Here is a 24,535-nt window from a genome sequence, read left to right on the forward strand (position 1 = left end):
GGCTTGGCTGGCTAAAGTCATGAAACAAATAAGCAGCAGGAGTAGGGTCTAAGCAGAGGCCACATCACTCCTAATCCAGTGACCGCTCTGACAGAGAAGAACAGAATTAAGAAAACTCAAGAGAACTGAACAGAATGGAAAAATAGAAAATGGAGGGAAAATTATGAAATAAGATATTAATTCACACATTCTTCATCAGATGCATTGTTGAATTGTGTTTTGCTGTTGGTGCAAGTTAAAGGCTATGGAAAAATTGAATACTAGTTTGGGTCAGGGCTTCATTTTGGTGGGCTTCTCAGATTGGCCCCAACTGGAATTTGTCTTTTTTGTCTTCATTTCAATTTTCTACTCCATGACACTCTTTGGCAACACCACCATCATCATTCTCTCCCGAATGGACCTGAGACTACACACACCCATGTACTTCTTCCTCTGCCACCTCTCCTTCCTGGACCTCTGCTACACCACCAGCACTGTACCCCAGCTTCTGATCAATCTTTCTGGACTTGACCAGACCATCAGCTATGGAGGATGTGTGGCCCAACTCTTCATAACCCTCTCCCTGGGTGGAACTGAGTGTGTGCTCTTAGTGGTGATGGCCTTTGATCGCTATGCCGCTGTGTGCCATCCTCTCCAGTACACAATCATAATGCACCCCCTTCTCTGCCAGGCATTGGCTATTGCTTCTTGGGTGGGAGGCTTCATCAACACTCTGATTCAGACTGGCCTTATGATGGCCATGCCTATCTGTGGCCATTACCTGAATCACTTCTTCTGTGAGATGCCTGTGCTCCTTAAGTTGGCCTGTGAGGGAACAGGAGGAATTGAGTCATATATGTTTGTTGCTGGGGCCATAATCTTGGTCTTCCCTGTATCATTAATTCTAGGCTCTTATGCCCACATTGCCAGGGCAGTGCTGAAGGTCAAGTCAATGGCTGGGCGCAGAAAGGCTTTGGGGACTTGTGGATCCCACCTCCTGGTGGTTTCTTTGTTTTATGGCTCAGCCATCTACACATACTTACAACCCAAGGGTAGTTATTCCAAGAGTGAGGGAAAGTTTGTTGCCCTTTTTTATACTATAGTCACTCCCATGCTCAATCCTGTGATTTATACCCTGAGGAACAAGGATGTTAAGGGGGCTCTGTGGAGGGTACTAGGGAAAGGCAGAAACTCGGAGTAGGAAGGGAAGGGATGGTCAGTAACATTCTCTGTAATAGTTCTCTTATCCAGAAATTTGACATATTTTGAGGGCCATTTGTCACTAGAGCACATCTCTGAGTAGACCTCAATATCTTCCTTTTTTGGGAAGTTGAAAGTGGGAATCTCTTGTGATGTTTCTATTCAGTATTCACGATCATTGTGCAGAAGGAAGTAGCTGATTTATATCACAACATTCCACTAGGGTGTATTCTGGTCACATTTGGACAGTTGCTGTGGGTTCAGGGGACATCTGAGAATGGAAAGATTTAATTAAATATGACAGCACCTTATATAAGCCAAGATTTCCAATGTGATGCCACGTAGAAAGTACTTTGCCTAAATTCAGATGGCATGAGTTCCTTGGTAGTTTTCCAATTAATTGTGGTCCTGGCTACATCCCATCACATGTCAAGAACTGTTTCTAAGTTCTTTGGTAGTGGAAACTTTTCTAGCCTTCCAGTGGTTACTTTTACATGAAGCAAATGACACTGTGGCCAGAGGTAGTTCATGGAGCATGTAAAATTGTAGATGTGCCATTTACTATGTTGGGTGAATCATTCTTGGTTAATTTTATTATATTCCTTAGTTCATCATAAATTTCAAGGTTTTTAAATAACCTATTCAAGTTCACATGCTAGATATGGGATAAAACTGAGATACTTTCTGTAACCATAAATCCAACAATTATTATCACACTCTGGCAGTTCTTTCTCATAGAGTTTATTCTTAACAGGGGAAGAGAGCTTAGAAAGTGAGGAAGTTGGAAAGGAGACTGAAAGTGGTGGAATTATTATGTACTCACATTTGGAAATGGAAACTTAGACCTGCTAAAACTATTATAGAAATGGGGGAGGAGAGGAGAAAGAAGAATGATGGAGGGTGTGAATTCAATTATATAATATTGTAAGAACTTTTATAAATGTCACAATGTATCCCCAGTACAATAATATGATAAAAAAGCAAAAAAGAATTGGTACAGTATGGGGAGGTACTAGTGGGAGGGGGAGGGGGAATTAAGGGGATTACAGTGTGGGCATATTGTTGATGGATTTCATATACTTTTATGAAAGAAAATAAAGAAGCCTTGCAATTGCTCTAAATGGCAAAGTGAAGAGGTACAAGGGGGAAATTCTGTGGGGGTGATCTAACCAATGTACAATATAAGCCTGTTCAGAATTGTCAGTATTAATCCCCTTGTGTAATGAATATATCCTAATAGAAATTTTATAATAATTTTAAAAAAGAAAGGAAATCAATCAAATGTGAGCTTGTACTTCATACTTTATTTGGTGTATTCTGATCAAGGTTCTCAACTCTTCTGAGTTGAACAGTCTTTCGTCATGGGGCATGCATTTCTTCTTTGTGAAATATGTGTAGTAATAATAGTTTCTATTTTTGCAGCCTTGCTATAGGTCAAAAGCCATGCTGAGGATTTCTATCTTTTCACCCTTAATTTTTACAACATTACATATGTATCTATTCCTCTTCCCTTTCGGTTTTCTGACAAGAGGTTGGATTTTAGATAATTTTCTGTATGACTTATTTCATGTTATGTGAGTATTAAATTAAGTAGTAGGATTTGAATCTGGCCTGTCAGATTTCAAATCCTATCTACTTAACCACTACCAAAGAGTTCATTTTTTATATTTCATTAGCTGAAGGCAGCAATGAATGATCTGCATGAAACAAATGATTTTCTCCTCCATCCTTTTACATCGAGTCTAAATAATTCTAGCATATGTATATTTCCCTAGCAGAGAAAATAGAATTATTTGAACAAACAGCACGATTTAATAAAATTTGTGGTTAATGTATAACTCTATCATTTATCATGCATTAAATGTAAGTAAATCATAGTACAGGATCATACCCTAGAGTCAAGCAACTTTTCGAGTTCCACTGGTATAGATGAACACAGCCATTGTTTTTGCAGTTCAAGTCTGTGGGCAGAAACTACCATCTCTGGGATCCTGCACCCCTTGGATTTCCTTGGTCCTTCCCATCCATGACCATGTCCGTGGTCCTTTTAGCAATTCCAGAATCACTTATCCTATTTTATGGAATCAAACTTTGTCTGATTGTAGAATTACAAAATAAAGTCAATTAATCTTTCAACTAAATTTGTTGTGAGATTGTTATTTGACAATAATCATCAGAGAAATGTGAATAAAAAACAGAGGGAATTATGATCACATGCTTGTGAGCATAGCTGCTGTCAAAGGATGAAAGATGCTTGAGATGATGTGAAGAAACGGGAACATTAGGCTCAGTTGGTGAAAATATCACTAGTACAGCTATTATGGAAACAGAATGGAGCTTCTTGCAAAAAATTAAACGTACAACTCCCACATGACCATGCAATTCTTCTACTTGGTACATACTGAAATCCTTACCCTGAAGGGACATTTGCACTCCAGTGTTTATTACAGCACTGTTCCCAATATCCAAGATATAAAAGCAACCTAGGTTTCTGTCAACAAATGAATGGCTGAATAAAATGTGTATGCCTGTTACTGTTGGGTGAAATATTCTGCATATGTCTGTTAGAATCGTTTGGTCTAAAGTGTAGTTTAAATCTGATATGTCCTTATAGATAGTCTGTGTGAATGGTACATTGCAGAACATAAGATATTGAAATCATCTACTATTTATTGTAGTATAATTTCTCTCTCCTTTCAGACCTATTAATATTTGGTGTATATATTTAGATGCCAAAATAAGAGATAATCTGCAAGGGAAAAATAAGTCTCTGTGTTATACTCATTCACCAAATTGATTCAAGGCATAAATGTGGAAAGGGAACATTATAAATCTTTCAGAAGATCATATAGGAGCATTGCACAGTTTGAACTTGGACTTTTTTCATATTTTATCATTTTTATTCAACAACAAATAACTTTACATATGGTAAAGGAGGAAGAGAGGCTATGACACCACCCTGCAGTTCTTATATGTGTTCTTTGACTTGATCTAATAAGGAAGTTAATACATGGGTGATTAGCAGAAGAAAAGCATGCAAGTTTTATTACATTTAGACATACATGGGGATCTTTACAAAGAAAGGTGAATTGCAAAGAAAATTGTCAAAAAAGATGTTTTTATACTTTATAGAAAAAGGATAATAAACTTGTTAAGGAATGACAGGACAAATGTATCTATGGCCCAGGTAGTATAGTAAGCAAATGTCACAGAGACATACATGGGATTATAAAAGCTAGTGTAAGATAAGGGCTACTTCAATGAGTATTCGGGTTCTTTGTAGCCCCGGTTGCTAGTCTCATAATTTAGACTATTTTCCCACATTGCTATGTGGTGATCACCTCTTCCCAAAGACTCTTTATGACTGTACATAGGAAAAGGATGGCTCAATGAGCTTTACTAAAGTTAAATTACCTCACGTGATTTCTGTTTCAAATAATCTATATTCCAATTCAGCACATACTTAACTCCTTCAATATTTATGGAGTTCAGTGTGATAATATGAAGATGAACCAATGTGTAATGATCATATATGAGCAACTGATGTATCCATCTTCTCAAACATTTATCATTTCTTTATATTGAGAATATTCAAGATTCTCTCAATGGCTATTTTTAAATATACACTGGAATGTTAACCATAGTCATCCACCTGTGCTATATAACATTAGAAACCATTCCTCCTGTCCAACTGCACTGCTGAAACCATTAGCCATCCTCTCTTCTGTCCCTTCAAGATACAGGTTTTATCAAGACTCAATCCATTTAAGAATGGATTTGTGTTAAATGAACATGGATGAGCACACACATACAAAATGCAATTCATAAATAATGTGAAAAATTAAGCTAGAGATGAGGAGATATTTCCAAAGTACAAACACAAATATTATAGAAATATATATCCTAAAATGTAAAAATATATGATCAGATGATTTAAGAAGAAGATGAAATGGACAATAAATCATATGGAAATATGTCTAACCCTATCCTAATAAAGGAAATGCAAAGTAGAATGACAAGAAGATACAGTTTCACACTCATCCTGTTAGAAAACATTTAAAGGCTTTTTAAATAGATAGAAATCAGACAAATTCAAGTACATTTTAAAATATATAATCTAATTACCCAGAATAAGTGGCATCAACATTTTTGAGTATATGTTCAGCTTTTTAACTATGAACCCCATCTATATATCCAGAGCAATATCAGATACTTAGTTAGTATTTACCTTGTACTATGTTGTTTTGCACTTTAATTTCAATTTATGTTTTATTAACTTTTATTAATTGTACATATGAATGTGGATGAGTGTAATATTTTAATACATACATAGAATGTACAATAATAAAATCCAGCCTCACTATCCACTGACTCCAGCACTGCTCCACAGCTATAATAATCACTACAGTCAGATCAACTCTTTTACCTTCTGCATATGAGAAAGCATGAAATACTTGTCTTTCTGTGTACAACTTATTTCACACGACATAATTTCCTTCAATTTCATCCATTTTGCTGTAAATGATAGGATTTCATTCTTCTTTATGTCTGAATAATATCCCAATAAAAACATGAAAACAGTTGGAAGCTGAACAACATATTGCTCAATGATCAATGGGTCATTGATGAAATAAAAGAGGAAATGAAAAGCTTCCTAGAATTTAATGAAAATGAAAACACTTGTTTTTCTAGGAGTTTGAGATGTATCATTAGGTCATTGATTTGGGATCTTTCAGTCTTTTTAATATATGCACTCAAATAAAAGCGAGAGCACACAAGGGAGGGGTGAGGATAGGCAAGACACCTAAAAAACTAGCTAGCATTTGTTGCCCTTAACGCAGAGAAACTAAAGCAGATACCTTAAAAGCAACTGAGGCCAATAGGAAAAGGGGACCAGGAACTAGAGAAAAGGTTAGATCAAAAAGAATCAACCTAGAAGGTAACACCCACGCACAGGAAATCAATGTGAGTCAATGCCCTGTATAGCTATCCTTATCTCAACCAGCAAAAACCCCTGTTCCTTCCTATTATTGCTTATACTCTCTCTACAACAAAATTAGAAATAAGGGCAAAATAGTTTCTGCTGGGTATTGAGGGGGTAGGGGGGAGAGGGAGGGGGTGGAGTGGGTGGTAAGGGAGGGGGTAGGGGGGCAGGAGGGAGAAATGACCCAAGCCTTGTATGCACATATGAATAATAAAATTTAAAAAAAAAAGACAATGAAAACACGACCTACCAGATCCTAATGGGCACAGCGAACGCAGTCCTCAGTGGAAAGTTTATAGCCATGAATGCACATATTAAAAGGACAGAGAGATATCAAATCAATGACCTAATGATACATCTCAAACTTCTAGAAAAAAAGAACAAGCAAATCCCAAAACAAATAGAAGGAGTTAAATAATAAAAATAAAAGCTGAAATCAGTGAAATAGAAACACAAAAACCATACAAAGAATCAATGAAACAAAAATCTGGTTCTTTGAAAAAATAAACAAGATTGACAGACCCCTGGCAAACCTGACTAAAATGAGGAGAGAAAAAACTCAAATCAGTAAAATCAGAAATGCAAAAGGAGAGATAACAACAACCACCAGGGAAATCCAGGAAATCATCAGAGACTATTTTGAGAACCTATATGCTAATAAATTTGAAAATCATGAAGAAATGGACAGATTTCTAGATACTTATGACCATCCAAAATTGAACCAAGAATATATTAACCACCTGAATAGATCTATAACACAAAATGGAATTGAAGCAGCAATAAAGTCTCCAAAAAAAGAAAGTCCAGGACCTGGTGGATTCTCTGCTGAATTCTATCTGACACTTAAAGAAGAACTAATACCAACCCACCTTAAACTGTTCCGTGAAATAGAAAGGGAAGGAAAGCTGCCTCAGTCATTCTATGAAGCCAGTATTACACTCATCCCAAAACCAGGCAAAGGCACCTCCACAAGGAGAACTACAGGCCAATTAACTTAATGAATATTAATGCAAAAATCTTCCATAAAATAATGGCAAGCCAAATTCAGCAACACATCAGAAAGATCATTCACCATGACCAAGTCAGCTTTATCCCAGGAATGCAGGGGTGGTTCAACATATGCAAATCAATAAATGTAATACACATTAATAGAAGCAAAGAAAAAAACCACAAGATCATCTCAATAGATGCAGAAAAAACCTGCAACAAGCTCCAACACCATTTCATGATAAAAGCTCTCAGAAAACCAGGAACAGAAGGAAAGTACCTCAAGACTATAAAAGCTATATATGACAAACCTACAGCCAACATCATAATGATGAAAAACAGAAACCAGTTCCTTAAAGTCAGGAACGAGACAAGGATGCCCACTATCCACACTCCTATTCAACATAGTACTGGAATTCCTAGCCAGAGCAATTAGGCATGAAGAAAAAATAAAAGGAATACAAATAGGTAAAGAAACAGTCAAAAAATCCCTCTCTGCAGATTGTATGATCCTATCCCTTAAAGACCAAAAACACTCTACCCAAAAACTCCTAGATACCATAGATAGCTACAGAAAAGTGACAGGATATAAAATCAACTTACAAAAATGATTAGCTTTTCTATATACTAATAGCAAACTGAGAAAAAAATATATGAAAACAATTCCATTTACAAAAAAAATCAAATGCCTAGGTGTAAACTTAACAAAGGATGTGAATGACCTGTACAAGGAGAATCACAAACCCCTGAAGAAAGAGATCAAGGAAGACTACAGAAGTTGGAGAGATCTCCCGTGCTCATGGATCGGTAGAATCAACATAGTAAAAATGACTATACTACCAAAAGCAATCTACATGTTTAATGCAATTCCCGTGAAAATCCCAATGACATTCATCAAAAAGATTGAAAAATCTACCCTAAAATTAATTTGGAAACACAAAAGACCAAAAATACCCAAGGCATAACTCAGCAAAAAGAGCAATGCTGGAGGTATCACAATACCAGACTTCAAACAATATTACAAAGCAATAGCAATAAAAACAGCATGGTACTGGCACAAAAACAGACATGAAGACCAGTGGAACAGAATAGAGGACCCGGATATGAACCCACCCAACTATACCCACCTCATTTTTGACAAAGGCACTAAAAATATACAATGGAGAAAAGACCGCCTCTTCAACAAAGGTTGTTGGGAAAAGTGGTTATCCGTCTGCAAAAAACCGAAACTAGATCCATGTTTATCACCCTGTATTAGTATCAGTTAAAAATGGATCAAAGACCTTAATATCAGACCACAAACTCTAAAGTTGTTACAGGAAAGAGTAGGAAATTTTTTGGAAATAACAGGTATAGGCAAGGACTTGCTCAATAGAACCCCAGCAGCTCAGCAACTTAGAGAAAGTATAGACAAATGAGACTTCATAAAACTAAAAAGCTTCTGCTCAACAAAAGCAATAGTCTCTAAACTGAAGAGACCACCATAGAGTGGAAGAAAATATTTCCCAGATACACATCAGACAAAGGACTGATAACCAGAATATCTTGAGAACTCAAAAAACTAAACTCTCAAAATTAATGAACCAATAAAGAAATGGGCAACTGAACTAAACAGAACTTTCTCAAAAGAAGAAATTCAAATGGCCAAAAAACACATGAAAAAATGCTCACTATCTCTAGCCATAAAGGAAATGCAAATCAAAACCACACTAAGATTCCACCTCACCCCTGTTAGAATAGCCATCATTAGCAACACCACTAACAACAGGTGTTGGCAAGGATGTGGGGAAAAAGGAACCCTTATACACTGCTGGTGGGAATGCAAACTAGTACAATCTGGATAAAAATTTGGCGGCTTCTTAAAAATCTAAACATAGATCTGCCATATGACCCAGCAATCCCACTCCTGGGGATATATTCAAAAGAATGTGACACAAGTTACTCCGGAGGCACCTGCACACCCATGTTTATTGCAGCGCTATTCACCATAGCCAAGTTATGGACACAGCCAAGATATACCCCACTACAGACGAATGGATTAAGAAAATGTGGTATTTATACACAATGGAATTCTACTCAGCCATGAAGAAGAATGAAATGTTATCATTCGCAAGTAAATGGATTCTGAGTGAGGTTAGCCAGGCTCAGAAGACCAATAATTGTATGTTATCCCTCATATGCGCACTTTAGATCAAGGGCAAATACAGCAATGTGATTGAACTTTGGTCACATGATAAGGCAAGAGCACACAAGGGAGGTATGAGGATAGGTAAGAAACCCAAAAAACATGATAGTATTTGATCTCCTCAATGCAAAGGAACTAATGCAGAAACTTTAAAGCAACAGAGGCCAATAGGAGATGGGGATCAGGAACTAGAGAAAAGGTTAGTTCGAGAAGAATCAATTTAGAACGTAACACATTTGTACATGGAAGCAAGGCTAGGAATCTCCCTATATAGCTATCCTTATCTCAACTAAAACCCTTGGTCCTTCTTATTATTGTTTATACTCTCTCTTCAACAAAATTAGAGATAAAGGCAGAACAGTTTCTGCCTGGTAGCAAGGGGATGGGGGGGTGAGGGAGGGCCTGGGGGGAGAAGGAGGAGGTTGGGGGAGAAATGGCACAAACATTGTATGCACATATGAATAAACGAAAAAAAAATGGTTGCAAAATTTTGAATACTGACTTTTCTATTACCCACAGTATGTAGAAAAGCACTATGTGCTCAACATACTGTTTTCCATGAATGCATACATTTTCAAGTTTGTTGTCAACAAAAATAGGAATAAAAAATAATAATAAATGATAAATTAAGTATTGTAGGATAAGAAAATGACAGCAGTGAAAGGACTGAACTTTCACAACAAGGAAATTAATATTGATTGGCTCAATTGCACACATATTTGGGAGTACATGATGATTATATGAAGAGTCCTGAGAAGGAAGACATTTCAGGTATGCTAAGGTAGGCCTCCAGAAAACGTAGAATTTGTTCTCACATAGGAAAGTCTGGTAGGATAAGGGTCAAATTAGGAAAGTGTGAGGAATCCCAGGCTGCAGAGTCACAGGAGCCAGTAAGAAAGTATGTTCTGGGAACACTGAATAGATAACTCTGGTTAGGACAGACTATAGGAAATAGAGAAATCTGCAAGGCAGATCTTGGGAGCCTATCATATGATAGCAATTGCCACACTGGGGCCCTCTGGGGTATCTATGGCCGCACTTGATAATCAACTATCTTTCCACTCCCTCAGGGAGGTCTTAGAAATGCCCACAGGACAGAATTGGTACGCTCAGTGAAAGGGTCAGGAGAAAGTTTGACAATGAAGGAATTACATCTTGGGTTCAGGCAGTGATTTGATAATCCAGTAGCTCAGACTTAGGATCAGGAGATGATTTGATTACACAGATGCTCATCCTTAGGAAAACGAGGTGGTCTGATGATACATCAGCTCTTTCCAGCTCTCAGTTGTTTAGGGTGAGCAAGAAAGTTTCCAAGAAGGGGATGCTGGCAGCTCCAAGTTTATAAACCTCAGCCATCTAAAGGATAAGAGCGCTGATCTGAGCTCTTCCCACTGTGGGAGATCAGGACAAAACAAAAAATGTCTTTTTCAGATATCAGTAGATGCCACCAGTCTCCAGTGGTCCTCATAGCTCCCTTGAAGTCAACAGAATTGAGGGAGGGAAAAGAAGCACTTTTTTTCCTTGAACTCCAGGTGAGTGCTGACTGGCTGAGCCACTCTTCTTTCACAGTTCAAATCTAGAAAACAAGACATATTCCACTAGGCAGTTAGCACTGGGCTCCATTGTGGTAGGTTCCCAGTTGGAGGACAGAGAAACGTTAAATTCATGCAAAAACCTATTTTATAACTGATATATTCTTTATCACGTTCTTTCCTTTATCTACTCTAAAAACATCACTTCAAAAATATTCTCACCTGTAGGTCTTCATCTCCAAGTTCATAAATTTAGGGAAACAAATTTCTAAAAATATAAACCATGAGGGTTGACTTAAAAATCATTCTGGAATCCCCTCCAAATTTGTAATGCCAGTGCTCTAACATGTCAAATAAATTGCAGACATCAGAACCAGGAGGCAAAGGACAGAGGCATAGTCAGAGTTGTTGAAATAAATTAAGAAGGGTTTCCTTTGGGATAGACAACAGGAGAAAACACATTCCAGATTGAGACAATGTCATGGATGCTGAGTCACAGTGAAAACAAACAGCAATTTGTTGATTCAGTCTTTGAATGTCCACTAAGCTGACGACGCTCAATCTCCGATTATTTGGTCTTCTAAAAATTTGAATGTGGTGTTGTTAGTATTTCAAAGAGTCTCCTGCAGACTACCATAAAGACCTGTGTGATCAGATCAAACACTGTGTTGTTTCTCTTGTGAAAGTGATGAGATCCCGACTGGAGAATGGTTGAGTCTGTAGAACAGATGTTAATGGAGGTAGGTAGAAGGATGTTTTGGTGCCTCATTAGGTTCAATCGGTAGATAATTTACTAATACTAATAAGTGAGCTACAGTTGCAGGCATAATGGAAGGAAGTTTTCTAAATTAAGAATATATGGTTGAACAAAGAAATAAGGAAGGAATAAGTGGAACATCTTCCTATGCCCATAGAGAAGATTAAATTTTATGACCTGATGATAGTTCCATTGAAGTAAGACAATATCATTAAATTATTTGATTCAGTTGGGAAATGCAGTACTACATGCAGCTAAATGAGATTCTGATCAACAAGTTTATTATTTTTAAAGATAGTACATATACACATAGACACAAATACAGAAAGAGTTGGACATAGATAATCACTGATCTTTGTAATGCAGAAAAACAAATATATATCAAGGAAATTTTTGGTAGAGATTCAATTTTTAAAGTATAATTAAGATCAGAAAAGTAAACAAGGTCTAGGCTGTGCACAATGTTCCAAGCCATCGAACAAAATCTTTCACCTAACAAAGAAAGTGTTTTACAACAATCCCTAAAGATCATCCTTCAGACTGAATTAGCAGGAATCTGACATTACATTATAGGAACATGACTTCGATTCCAGGTATTCTATTTTTGAACTAGTTCATCCTTTACTCAAGTTTTCTTCTTCATCAATCACAATCTGTCCTGTGGTGTTTGTCTGAATTTTGGCTTTGGGAGAACAAAGCAAGTTAATTGCATTTTCTATAAGACCGATCTTTAACGTGGACATACACTGTCACACTTGACCTTAACCATTTCTTTATTCTAATAAAAAAAAATCTCAGTTAGAAATACCAGTTTCTTATACAGGATGTTTACACGTGCCTTATTAATTTTATTGTCCTATGATTCTATGTATTTAGACAAAATGTAATACAAGTCCAAAGCTAAGAACATGTGTGCTACTCAATATTCTATATCACCAATGCAGACTATTGGTGCTATACTTTTATTTCAGTATTAAGTTGTAGAAGGATCTGTGGATGTCTATTCATATTTTGAATGAAATTGTGAATCATTAGGAATGAATTCTATCAGCCTCACATTATTTCATCCTTTTATTGGGATAAAAGATTTGGGAAATACAAAAAGATATGCATGTTTTCAAGCTTTCGCTTTCCCTTGAGGAATATGGAACCCATTCCATGATTATTTTCCTTTTTTGGAGGATTGTCAGTTGAAGGATATTGATGTTTACTCTGTTTGTTCCCCTAATAAAACCTTTCCCACCCTCTAACCCACATGCACTGTGGCTCCACCACAGGAAGGCTCAGAGATGCCCTGTCCTTGAACCAGTGTGATCAGGGTCAATGCCACCCTGAGTTAGGAGATGTAGGACTATGAATAATGTGTAGGATATATCTGAGACCTACATGTGAGTCCATGTGAGGAGTTAACTGAAATTCCTTTTCAAGAATATAAATGACTCCCAAAGAAATTTTCTTTTTGTAATTACCAAATATGGGCATGAGTCAGATCCTAGCTAGTGACCATAGCTAGAGTGGAAAAAGTTGTATGAAGGTATCATCACTGCAGCAATGGTTTGCTGAGTGATGCAGAGCAACTTCAGCAAAGTGAGATGTGCTGAACACAGGGAGTCACTGCCATCCGTTACAGATTTGATTAATGTGATATTTGCAGTGGGTATGGTGTTTGTGGTTCCACAGATCAGCCCATTAACAGTAACACCTGGGAGGGTTAGTAGGCAGAACACACTTCCAAACATGTAATCACAAGTAATCATACAGGTGTCAAAGTCTTGGTTAGGCAGAAAAAGAGTCAATATGATGGAGAACAGCTCATAACAGCATTGACCTAGACACTATAGAGCATTAAGACAGCCTTTGCACATCAGATTCCAGAAGAAAATATCAGATGCCAAGGAAGGAGGATCACCTCAGCATCCCAGTGTGTAAGGATAAGTGAAGCTGCCTAAAGGCTTCACACACTTCTAAGGAACTGTTTAAGAGCTGGTGCGGGTCAATGCTACAGGCATCAGGGAATTAATTACTGATAAAGCTTGTTACTGTGCCAGTCATTTTTTAGGGTATGAAACTATAAAGCTGTGCCTCGTACATCAAATTATTGATGTTATTTTAGTTGTGGAACTAGAGAATTGCATATTTCCAGAAGGCATGGTCTTTGATGGATTAAACGTTGAAATAGAGAAATTCCCACAAAGATGGAAATAGGCAGCTGAGAAATGGGGAGAAAAGAACAAGACTTTTCTTGTAAAGGAAGTAAAGCATGGGATTTATTATCCAAGTTCTTGTTTTGCTTTGTGTAAAGGGGAATCATGCATCAGATGACACAAGACCCTAGGTGGAAATGGTTTTCAGGTTTCTTTTTAAACTATAGACATCAAGGTATCCTCTTTTGATTTTTATGCAGTCTGGTCTTGTATCTGGTTAACTTCAGCACTCCTGTAGGCACTGTTGACTTGTGTTGAGGTTTTGATCCATGTACCTTTAAGACATCTATGTCTTTTAGTTTCTTAGCAAATCTCCGTCAAGTTGCAATTTTGTCCATCCCGTTCTATATTTGTTCAAAAGAGTTTTTTAAACTAATTTCAATTTTCCTTGTACATTTTATCTTCTTTTTTTTACTTTGGTGGCTATTTATTGGGCTTCTTGTTTCATCAATTGAAAATTCTCTTTGATTGTGTTTCTAACATGTCACGTAATTATAATTTGAAACTTTTTGTTCAATTGCAAATACACTGAGTACTTCTATATGCTATTATAGATTATTGGTAAAAATATGGAAAAGAAATGGTTAAAAATCTTGTGCCATTAACTGAGAAATGTTCAGATTTGTTCATTTTCTCCTCTTGCACAGGAAACAAAATTTATGTGTACCAGGCATGGTGCCAGTGTGGAGATGGCACTCAATGATTCATCCAGCATGCACTGAAATTTTTTGTATGTATTTTTGTTTGTTTGTTTGTTTTTCTATTGCTTTTGGGGGAGCAGGGGCTCCTTATGTAGCCCAGGCTGACCTTGACCTCACAAACCTCCTGCATGAGCCTCCTGAGTGCTAGGATTACATGTGTCCACCACCATGCCCACCTCTGTCAGAAACCTTTAATTCTAACAAAGGCTTCTCAAATCAATGATTTTTTGTTTTACAGCTAAGTAAAGTGAACCTCAGAGAACTGAATGCACTGTTCTTGGGCAATCAATCAAAAATAGCTCTAATGCATTTGTTAAGCCACATGTGTACACGTTTTTCTCTATGATTCAAATTTTGTCTGTTATTCACAAGGGTATTAAGGGTGGCATCACTGATTCAGCATCGCAGCATTGACATGATCTTCCAATTTGGCAAACTTAAGAAGGAATGAATTATTTGCCCCAAATTATTCATGCTAATCACAGGGTAGGATTCTGTTGATATTTTTTCTCTTTTTTTGGCATACTTTCTCAGAGTCTTGTTTATATTTTTATCTCAATTCATACAAACCTTTAATTGGGTGTGGTGGCTCACCCCTATAATTGCAGCATTCAGGAAGATGAAGGAGGATCATCTGGAGTTCAAGACCAGCCGGGGCACAAGGTAGACCTGTTCTAAAAATATGAAAACAATAACATAAAAAGTAAACAAGAAAAGTATATTAAATAAATTCCAACCTTCCAAAGAAAACAATGTTTACCTCTGTCTTCCACAGTTTAGCAAAGGTCAATTTACTGATTTCAGTTTTCTTTTCTTTCTTACAATATTAGTCAATTTTGCCACTTTTCTTAAATCTTTTAAAAGTGAGTTGCCTGAGAGTTTGCTATACACATTTACAATTAATCTTCCCCATTCACATAACCATATACTGCCCTAAGGTGATATAAGTATCTTACACTAACAAAGTAATCCACTTGTATCTTTTTTTCATTCATCAAGCTATAATCATAGTATACATAATCATTGTTTACATTTTTGTTGTGATTATTCTGAGCTGTATTCTGTTAAATCCATTAAGGCTAAGAAAAATAGAGCTTTTATTATACTTATGCTTATTTTTTCTAATGTTCTTCCATTCTTTATATAGATCCAAGTTGATCAATATAACATTATGCTTCTCTCCAAATAAATTCTTTCAATATTTCTTCCAAGGCAAGTTTTCTACTAATAAATTATATCAATAAGTATCTTAGAAAATATTTATTTATCCTTAATCTCTTCTTACTTAGACATTTGTTAGCAAGAATTGTACATAAATGTTAGCTTTAGAGAATTTATTCACAACAATATTGTTCAGAGATTTGTTTATTCTCTGCCCCAACACATGCATAGTGTTTTAAGTTATCAATGCCCTCCACCAGAGAGGTACATTTGTTACAACTGATGAGCCTACATGGAGACCTCATTTCCACCCAATGTCCATACTTTATTAGGGTTCACTCTTGTTGGTTCATGTGCTTTTGGAGTCATGGGTAAAAATCTTTGCCAGATCCAGTTAAAACATATTCTCCCATGTTTATGTCTAGTCACTTTACATTCCCAGTTGTTCTGAGTAAAACTTAACTTATTTGAATAGGTACTTGTGTGTGGGTAGGATAAGATTCTATTTCCTTCCTTCTATATGTGGATATCCAGTCCCCAAAAGAAAGATATAAAAGGTAATCAATTTAGAGAAAAAAAAAGTGGAATTACTTTTTATGACATGGTTATATAAACATAATACTCTAAAGACTTGAAAGCAAAAACAAACTGTAAAAATTTCTGAGATCAGTAAAGTTTCAAGATATAAATTTCATACAAAAGTGAATTACATTTCAAAGGACAATCCACTATCAAAAAGAAATTGAAGAAAACTCTCCCTTTTACAGTATCATCTGAAGGAATAAAATGTGCATGAACATATTTAACCAAAGAGATTAAAGATCTTATGCTGAAAACCATAAACTCTTGTAATTCTGTTGAGAATTTTACCACAAATATCAATCTTTAAAGATAGGCAACTTTTTATGTCTATCTCAATTCCTTAGTTTATTAAAGAGTGTTTTGGTTAATCTTCAGGTTTCTTAAAAATAGATTTTCATATTTTTTGAAGAGAGATCCAAATGTTTCACTGAATGAAATTTAACACCCATAGAATATGAAGGAAAGTAATATTAACTTAGCACCTCTTATATACCCTAAAATAAGAGAATAACATTTATTTTTATATTTACGATGTCCTCTACTGCTTTGGATTTCACAGATCAGAGAGGGACAAAAACATATTTAAAAGAACTTCAGTGCCAAAAGAAAGTAGAAAGAAACTCCACTAAGAAGAATGGGTCAGAGAGAATGGAACATTATTTCTTGGGAGAGATGATGAGGGATGGATCAGTACCAGCTGAAGGAGACATGGAAGAGTGTCTTTGACGTTATGACTCATGATCAGAAACATATTTGTGGTAATGTTTTCCCAGTATGGACCTACACTCTTCTCATCCCTTTGAGACAGATGGTGACAGGTCATGAACAGGAATTCCTGGACTGGGTTGCTGAACATCTGCACTGAGCAGAAGGAAGCAGATGAGCACCCAGAGGCCAAATATGATCCTCCATATAGTTATTTCAAGATTCTAATCCATTGAAAAAGTCTCTCTCCCAGATTAAGAAAAGGAGAAAAAGAAAACAACATAGACTATTAATGCTGCATTTTATATGTAATATCTTTTTTAAAAAGTTTTCACATTACTGCTTTTGGGTCCTAATCTCAATGCTATGACTTTCAGAATAGAAAGCATCATAGACAAAGTGTTGAATGTCCTGGCTAACATCATGGAACAAACAGGCAGCAGGACTAGGGTTCAAGCAAAGATCCAATGGCCTCTGTTATGGTGAAGAGCAGAATTAAAAACAGAAGACTCACGGAATGAAAGAATAGTGAAAAAGATAACAAAACCCATGATCTTGAAGTATTTTGTGAAAATTATGTAATAAGATTTTAATTCACATTCATCACAGGAGGCATTGAATTGTCTTTTGCTATTTGTGCAGGTAAAGGCTATGGGAAGATTCAACACCATTTTGGATGAGGGCTTCATTTTGGTGGACTTCTCAGATTGGCCCCAACTGGAACTTACCCTATTTGTTTTCTTTTCAGTTTTCTACTCCTTAACTCTGTTTGGCAACACCACCATCATTGTTCTCTCCCGACTTCATGTGAGCTTGCACACGCCCATGTACTTCTTCCTCTGCCACCTCTCCTTCTTGGACCTCTGCTACACCACCAGCACTGTGCCCCAGCTGCTGGTTAATCTTTCTGGACTTGACAGGACCATCAGCTATGGAAGGTGTGTGGCCCAACTCATCATATCCCTCTCCTTGGGTGGAACTGAGTGTGTGCTCTTGGTGGTGATAGCCTTGGATTGCTATGCTGCTGTGTGTCATCCACTCCAATATATGACCATTATGCACCCCCTTCTCTGCCAGGCATTGGCTGTTGCTTCCTGGTTGGGAGGGCTTGTAAACTCACTGAGTCAGACAGGGCTCATGATGGCTAGGCCTCTATGTGGCCATCACCTTAGTCACTTCTTCTGTGAGATGCCTGTGCTCCTTAAACTGGCTTGTGTGGACACAGGAGGAATAGAAGTCAAGATGTTTGTGGCACGAGTCATGATGGTTGCTATACCTGCAGCACTAATTCTGGGCTTCTTTGTACACATTGCCAGGGCCGTGCTGAAGGTCAAGTCAGTTGTCAGGCACAGAAAAGTTTTTGGAATTTGTGAGTCCCATCTCTTGGTGGTTTCTTTGTTTTATGGCTCAGCCATCTACACATACTTACAACCCAAGGGCAGTTATTCTGAGAGCAAGGGGAAGTTTGTTGCCCTTTTTTATTCTATAATCACCCCCATGCTCAATCCTCTGATTTATACCCTGAGGAACAAGGATGTAAAGGGGGCTCTGTGGAAGGTACTAGGCAAAGGCAGAGACTTGGAGTAGGAGAAAAAAGGAAGGCCAGTAAATTTTTGGACATATATTTCATATTTTGAAATCCAACCTGTTCTTTGAGTTCCATTAATGACTGGTAAACAGCTGTCAGTTGGCCTAAGGGTTTAGTGTCTTTCTTTGGGTTTTGGGAGTGGGGATTGCTAGAGATGCTTTATATCTCAGTGTCAATGATCACTGTGCAGGGGAGTAAGAGTTGATTTACATCACAACTTTCCAAAAGAATACACTTGGCAAGAGGGTGTGTTCTTGACACAGGTGGAAAATAATGATATATTCTAGGCATTTCTGAGAGTGAGGGAAATCTTAATTAAATGTACCATATACAAAGTCAGTGGTTCCCAGTGTGGTACCACATAGATCGCACTTTTCCTTAATGTAGAAGACAGAAGTTCACTGTTGGTGTTCTAAATAATTGTGACCCCGCCTATAACCCCTTACATCTCAGGGCCTACTTCTAAGTTCTTTGGCAGTTATAATTCTAGCCATCTAATGGCTAGATCAAACTATGAGATCATGATCAGAGATATGTCATGGTGCAAGTAAAGTTTTACATATTCTGTCATTTACTTACTTAAAATGACAAAATCATTAGGATAGCACTAGGTAATGGAAGCCTCAAAATATCAGCTGCCCCAAGGGTCTTAGCTATGATGCATTGTGGAGAAGATGTATTCATACAAGAGAGAATAGAATTGAGAAGACATTAGCACAAGAACAATGAGCCAAGAGGAACTGATGTATGAAAGGAGGAAATAAAAGAGAGTAACACAGGTAAAAGAGAGAGGGGGAGGGAAAGAGAGAAAGATGTGAGGGTGGTCGCTGCAGTGGGAGACACTGGAAATTCAAGGGGCGTTAGGCTAGAGTGAAGAGACAGTTGAGTGTTCACAATCTAGCACTGTCATTTGTCTTTAGAGTTTGAACCCAAGGTATTGTGTTTCCTAGGCAAGTTGGAGCTATGGCTCTAGGCTTTTAGCTTTAGTTTACTTTTCAGGTAGAGTCTTGCTTTTGCCCAGGGCCAGACTTAAACCATAATCATCCTACCTTTACCTCCTGCATATTTAGGATTACAGGCCTGAACCAACACACTCAGCTTGTTTTTTGAGATAGGATCTCAATAACATTTTTTTTGTCCAGGCTGGCCTCAAGCTACAATCCTCAATCTCTGCCTCATGTGTAACTGGGATTACTGGTGTGCACCACCAAAAGACCCACTATCATTTCTTTTAATGTACTTAAAATATGGCTTCATATTAAAGTGCAGATATCCTCATAAATGACTTCTTATAGTCTTGATAAGTTTCATTTTGAGTGAATTGTCTTTAATTCTGGCAGCAGTCATTATTTTTATCATCTTTGAAATCCTCATGACTTAATTCTGAGAGTTATTCTTGTTATAATCCCTGAGTATCCATGACTGAAAGAAGTTTCAATGTATTTCAGTAACTTTTCCAAGTTCACACAGCAAATATGGGATGAAGCTGAGATATTTTCTGTAAGCCTAAATCCAATGTTTACTACCATAATCTGCCATTCCTCTTTTTCTGACAGTCAATTCTTAATATGAGAAGAGTGTTTGGAAGAGAATGCAGTTGGAAGAGAATTCAAGTGTGAGCTTTAATGTATTTCACATTTTTTCTAGACTCTTCTGTGTTACATGTTCTTTTGATAGTGGACATATCTTCTCTTCACAAAACTAATGTGTGTGGTAATAATAGTTTCTATTTCTTTTACCCTTTCTATAGATCAAAACCCATGCTAAGGTATGAACTACATTGGCACCCTTAATTCTTGCAACATTAAATTTAGTTATATTCCCTCTGTCACTCCCTCATTAGTTTGACTGCCCAAGAGACTGAAGGTTGGATTATTTTCTATATGACTTACTTTGAGTTACCCAGGCAATAAGTGGAAGATCAGGATTTGAATCACCTGCCATATTCCAAATCTTATCTACCTAAACACAACCTGAGAATGCATATTTTATATTTATTTGACTAGTCAGTAATCAAGTCTGCATAAAACAAGTGTTTCTTCTTTATCCTCTTATATCATGTCTAAATAATTCTAGCATATATGTATTTACTCAATAGATAAAAGAATTATTTGAACAGAGGAAAAAAATAATATTTGTAATTAATGTATTATTCTTCAATTTGGCATGCACCAAATACTGGTCCTCAATTATGTTAAAGGACTCATATCCTGTAGACAAGCAATTTTAAGAGGCCACTGGTACTATTGTGCATGATTGCCATTTCTTTTACAATTCAGGTTGTCAAAGACAGATGCCATCTTTGTGGGAACCCGCACCCCTTGGGTTTCCTTGAACCTTCCCAGGCATGGCAGTGACTAGTTGGTCAGCAGAGATCACAGATCCTCTTAGCCATTCCAGAGCCAGTGAGTGATCCCAGTTTCCATTGGTTGCTATGTGAGAGAGAAAGTCAGGGCTGACTTCTCACCTTGGTGTCTGTCTCCTTTATCTTTTAAAACCCAAATGGCTGCCATTTGATGGCCATTGCTTTTTTACCACTAGTGTGCTAAACATTCCAAATGAGATTTGAGATATAAATATTGGTGATGCAAGAATGAAAAAGTGGAACTTATCTATTGAAAAAAGGGAGACTTAGGACCAAAGAGACTGTATAGGATATTACCCAAAGGGAAAAAAACTACAAATGGTTTAATAAGAACATGTTTCCTAAATGTCAGGAAAAGTTTTTTCTATATGTTTTAAAAGTTTCCTGAACTTCATACCTTATTTTTATGATTATTATCTTTACTGGCATTGCTTGTAATTAATAGTCATAGGATATAATCACAAACATTAGTAAAAATGTCAACTCTACCTACTTCTATACAGCATAATACTGAATAGCCTAGCCAGGTCAAATAGGCAAGAAAAGATATAAATGACATCCAAACTGGGAATGAAATTCTTAAATTGTTCATATTTGCAAACAATATAATCTTGTAAAAAGAAACCTATCAACACTACCAAAACGATGTTCGAACTAATAAGCAAATTCAGTAAAGTCTCAGGATATAAAATCCATACGCAAAGATCACATTTCTATACATCAAACAATACAAAAACTCAATGAAAAAATTAGAAAGAAATCCTAATAATGCTAATAACCAAAAAAGAAATAGAAAGGCTTAGTAGTAAATTCATCCAAAAAGATGAAAGACTTGAAAAGAGAAAGCTATAAACAATTGAAATTATAAACTCAAAGAAAATACAAATAAATAAAAAGATATTCCATGTTCATGGATTAGGATATGTATTATTAAAATTTCTACAATATCCAAAGCAATCATCAGATTAATGCAATATCTACCAAATTTCAATGGAATTCTGGTTCTGTACAAAAGCTCTAGAACATTCAAAGCAATCATTAATAAAAATTATGAAACTAGAGAATAATAACACCTTATCTAAAAGCATACTAAAATCTAAAGTAAACAACAAGATGCTGGCATGAAAAAAGACCTATTAACCAATGGAATGGAATAGAGAGCTCAGCAATTAATCCACAAATTATCGACTAATTTTAACAAATGTACCAAGAACACAATGGGAAGTGGATCTCTCTTCAATAAATTATGTTAGAAAAATAGGGAGAAAAATCTAAGGGAACAATTATTATCCTTCTAAGATATCAGAGGATATTGGGAAAAACTAAATTTCCCAAACACCAGTTTTGATCATGATAGCAAGTTCCCTCTGCTTTACTCCTTATTATAGGTATCCTGAAATAACCTGACCTTAACCCAATCAGTTATTTTTCAAAAGTTGTATCTCAATTTCAGTCATACAAGAGGAATAATTTTGTAATGACTAATTCCCTTTTCCTTTCTTGTTTCTTCTTGGTTTGGCCCTTTTCTGCTAATAAAACCAACCACTTCTACTCAGCTAATTTTAACAATTATAAGGGTTACTAGATTCTAAGATTGCAAAATAAAGCCAACTAATTTTTAAACTAAATTTTTGGCAATTTCTTTTTTTTTTTTTATACTTTGAAAGAAGATTTTATTTTCACATTTGTCTACAATTAGAGTAAATGCATTTCCTGGAATAAAGACAGAGCCTTTGAATTTAAACTACCCCAGTATAAGATTACATACATAAAACTCCAATTTTTTTGCATAGTGGATTAAATAATCAAATTAGAATAGTTATACAATTTAGAATAAATGATAATAAAATGTATCACATAAATAAATTCATATTTAAATTACATATATGTGTAAAATAGTATCTTGTGTGTTATAATTCAATTAAGCTTCAATTTCACATAAAGTATAATGACTAAATAGCAGTAGTTAATTTAAACTGAAAATGAAAGAGAGTCAAAACACCTTAAAAAGAGATATCACTTTCACATTGGTCTACAATACAGTAAACAGATTTTTTGGCATAAAGACACAGACTTTGGAGTGAGTTTATCCCCACTACAAGATTACATCCATAAAACTCCAATTATTTTTTCTGCAATAGTGAATTAAATAAGCAAGTTAAAATAGTTATACTGTCCAAATTAAATGAAAATAAAGTAGAATTGAAATGAAAAGATTCTTACATATTTTAGAAAGCATATACAGTATCATGACTTTATTCATACTGATTTGCTTCATCATATGCAAAAAGATTTGTATTTAAATCATAAATTTATAAAATACCATCTTGACAATTATAAGTCTACTAACCTTCAATTTGAGGTGAAGTTTTTTTTTTGAGGTAAAATGTAATGACTAAAAACAGTAGTAATTTAAACTGAAACTGAGACAGTAGTCAAAAATATTTTCAAAAGAGATCTTCCTTTTTCTCTGGTCTACAATTACAGTAAATATAATTCTTGGCATGAAGGCAAAGATGCTGGGGTTTAAAATATCCCCACTGCAAGTTACATACATAAGACTGCAATTAATGTTTATGTAATAGAGGGTTAAATAATCAAATTAAAATATTTATACTATCTAGATTTAAATGAAAATAAAATATACCATCTAAATAAAATATAATGGCAATAATATAACAGAATTCATAGTTAAATCATCTACACAATACTATTCTGAGAATTATAATTCTATTAATCTTCAATTTAAGGTAAAGAATAACAAGTAGGTAATAGCAGGAATTTAAATTGAAAACGAGAGAGCAGTCCGAAGTACTTTGGAAGAAGATCCTAACGTTGTCAGGTTTCTTCTCCTGGTTTTAGAAGTTCAGTAGCAGGATCATTTGAAGGTGCAATCGACCTGCAGAATACTCACTTCCACTTTGATCATGTGGATACAGTGGGGGGACATCCAGATCTTGGGGTGAAGATGACTGGGGAAACCACTCAGTCAACAGACATTTCTCATTGGGTACAAGGGACCTCTGAGTGGAGGGACAAAACCAGGGCCCACTGCCTTGCTTTCAACAGGCACGTTTGAATTGTGTGCAGGAGGAGCTGGGTCAGTAAGTGGTTGTCCTGATGGGGGGATTGTCACCCTTCCCTTCTGTTCGCATGGAGGACACGGGGACCCATTCTCAGGAGGTGCTCCGTGATGGCCAGTCAGCCCATCACAGCTCGAGTCCCCTCTTTCCTTGCCAGTGTGATGCTCCAGTGGATGATCGGGGCTTCTTGAGTCTTTTCCTCCTCCCTGCTGAAGCACAGATGGAGGTCTAAGTGGACCTTCCAACACAATAGGAGAGAGGAACGCGCTCCTTTCAGATGAAGGTTGAGCCAATGGTGAGGGACCACATGGAAAATGCTCCCTGCCACATGCTGCATTTGAAACCCCAAATGCATTTGGATCTTCTTCTAAAAGTTTCAATTCCAACTCCATTTCCATTAACTTTTGTCTGTTGTTGGCACTGACTTGCCTAAGGTACTGCAGCTGTTCTTCAGCATCCTGGGCCTCCAACCAATTAAAGTGAGCTTTCTTCTCATAGGAAATAATCTCCCTTTGGTGATTA

General features: G+C 36.4%; 2 protein-coding genes and 1 pseudogene across 2 annotated transcripts; 2 read left to right on the forward strand and 1 right to left on the reverse strand.

The window, feature by feature from the left end:
* The first annotated feature begins 241 nt into the window (after nucleotides 1-241).
* Nucleotides 242-1,180, forward strand: LOC109677060 (olfactory receptor 2Y1B-like). Its single transcript, XM_020153221.2, has one exon. The coding sequence runs from the start codon at nucleotides 245-247 to the stop codon at nucleotides 1,178-1,180; it is 936 nt and encodes a 311-aa protein (XP_020008810.1). The 5' UTR covers nucleotides 242-244.
* A 16,448-nt stretch (nucleotides 1,181-17,628) lies between these two features.
* Nucleotides 17,629-18,564, forward strand: LOC109677057 (olfactory receptor 2Y1B-like). Its single transcript, XM_020153218.2, has one exon. It carries the CDS (start codon nucleotides 17,629-17,631, stop codon nucleotides 18,562-18,564), a length of 936 nt encoding a protein of 311 aa, XP_020008807.2.
* A 4,586-nt stretch (nucleotides 18,565-23,150) lies between these two features.
* LOC141418338 (small nucleolar RNA Z39) lies at nucleotides 23,151-23,217 on the reverse strand (annotated as a pseudogene).
* Nucleotides 23,218-24,535: the final 1,318 nt, after the last annotated feature.

The sequence above is a fragment of the Castor canadensis genome, chromosome 16, assembly GCF_047511655.1.
Source record: "Castor canadensis chromosome 16, mCasCan1.hap1v2, whole genome shotgun sequence".
In the NCBI taxonomy this organism is placed as follows: domain Eukaryota; kingdom Metazoa; phylum Chordata; class Mammalia; order Rodentia; family Castoridae; genus Castor; species Castor canadensis.

Excerpts from the sequence above, each read along its gene's own strand:
- LOC109677060 (XM_020153221.2), top strand. The coding sequence starts at position 245 with ATGGAAAAATTGAATACTAGTTTGGGTCAGGGCTTCATTTTGGTGGGC.
- LOC109677057 (XM_020153218.2), top strand. The coding sequence starts at position 17,629 with ATGGGAAGATTCAACACCATTTTGGATGAGGGCTTCATTTTGGTGGAC.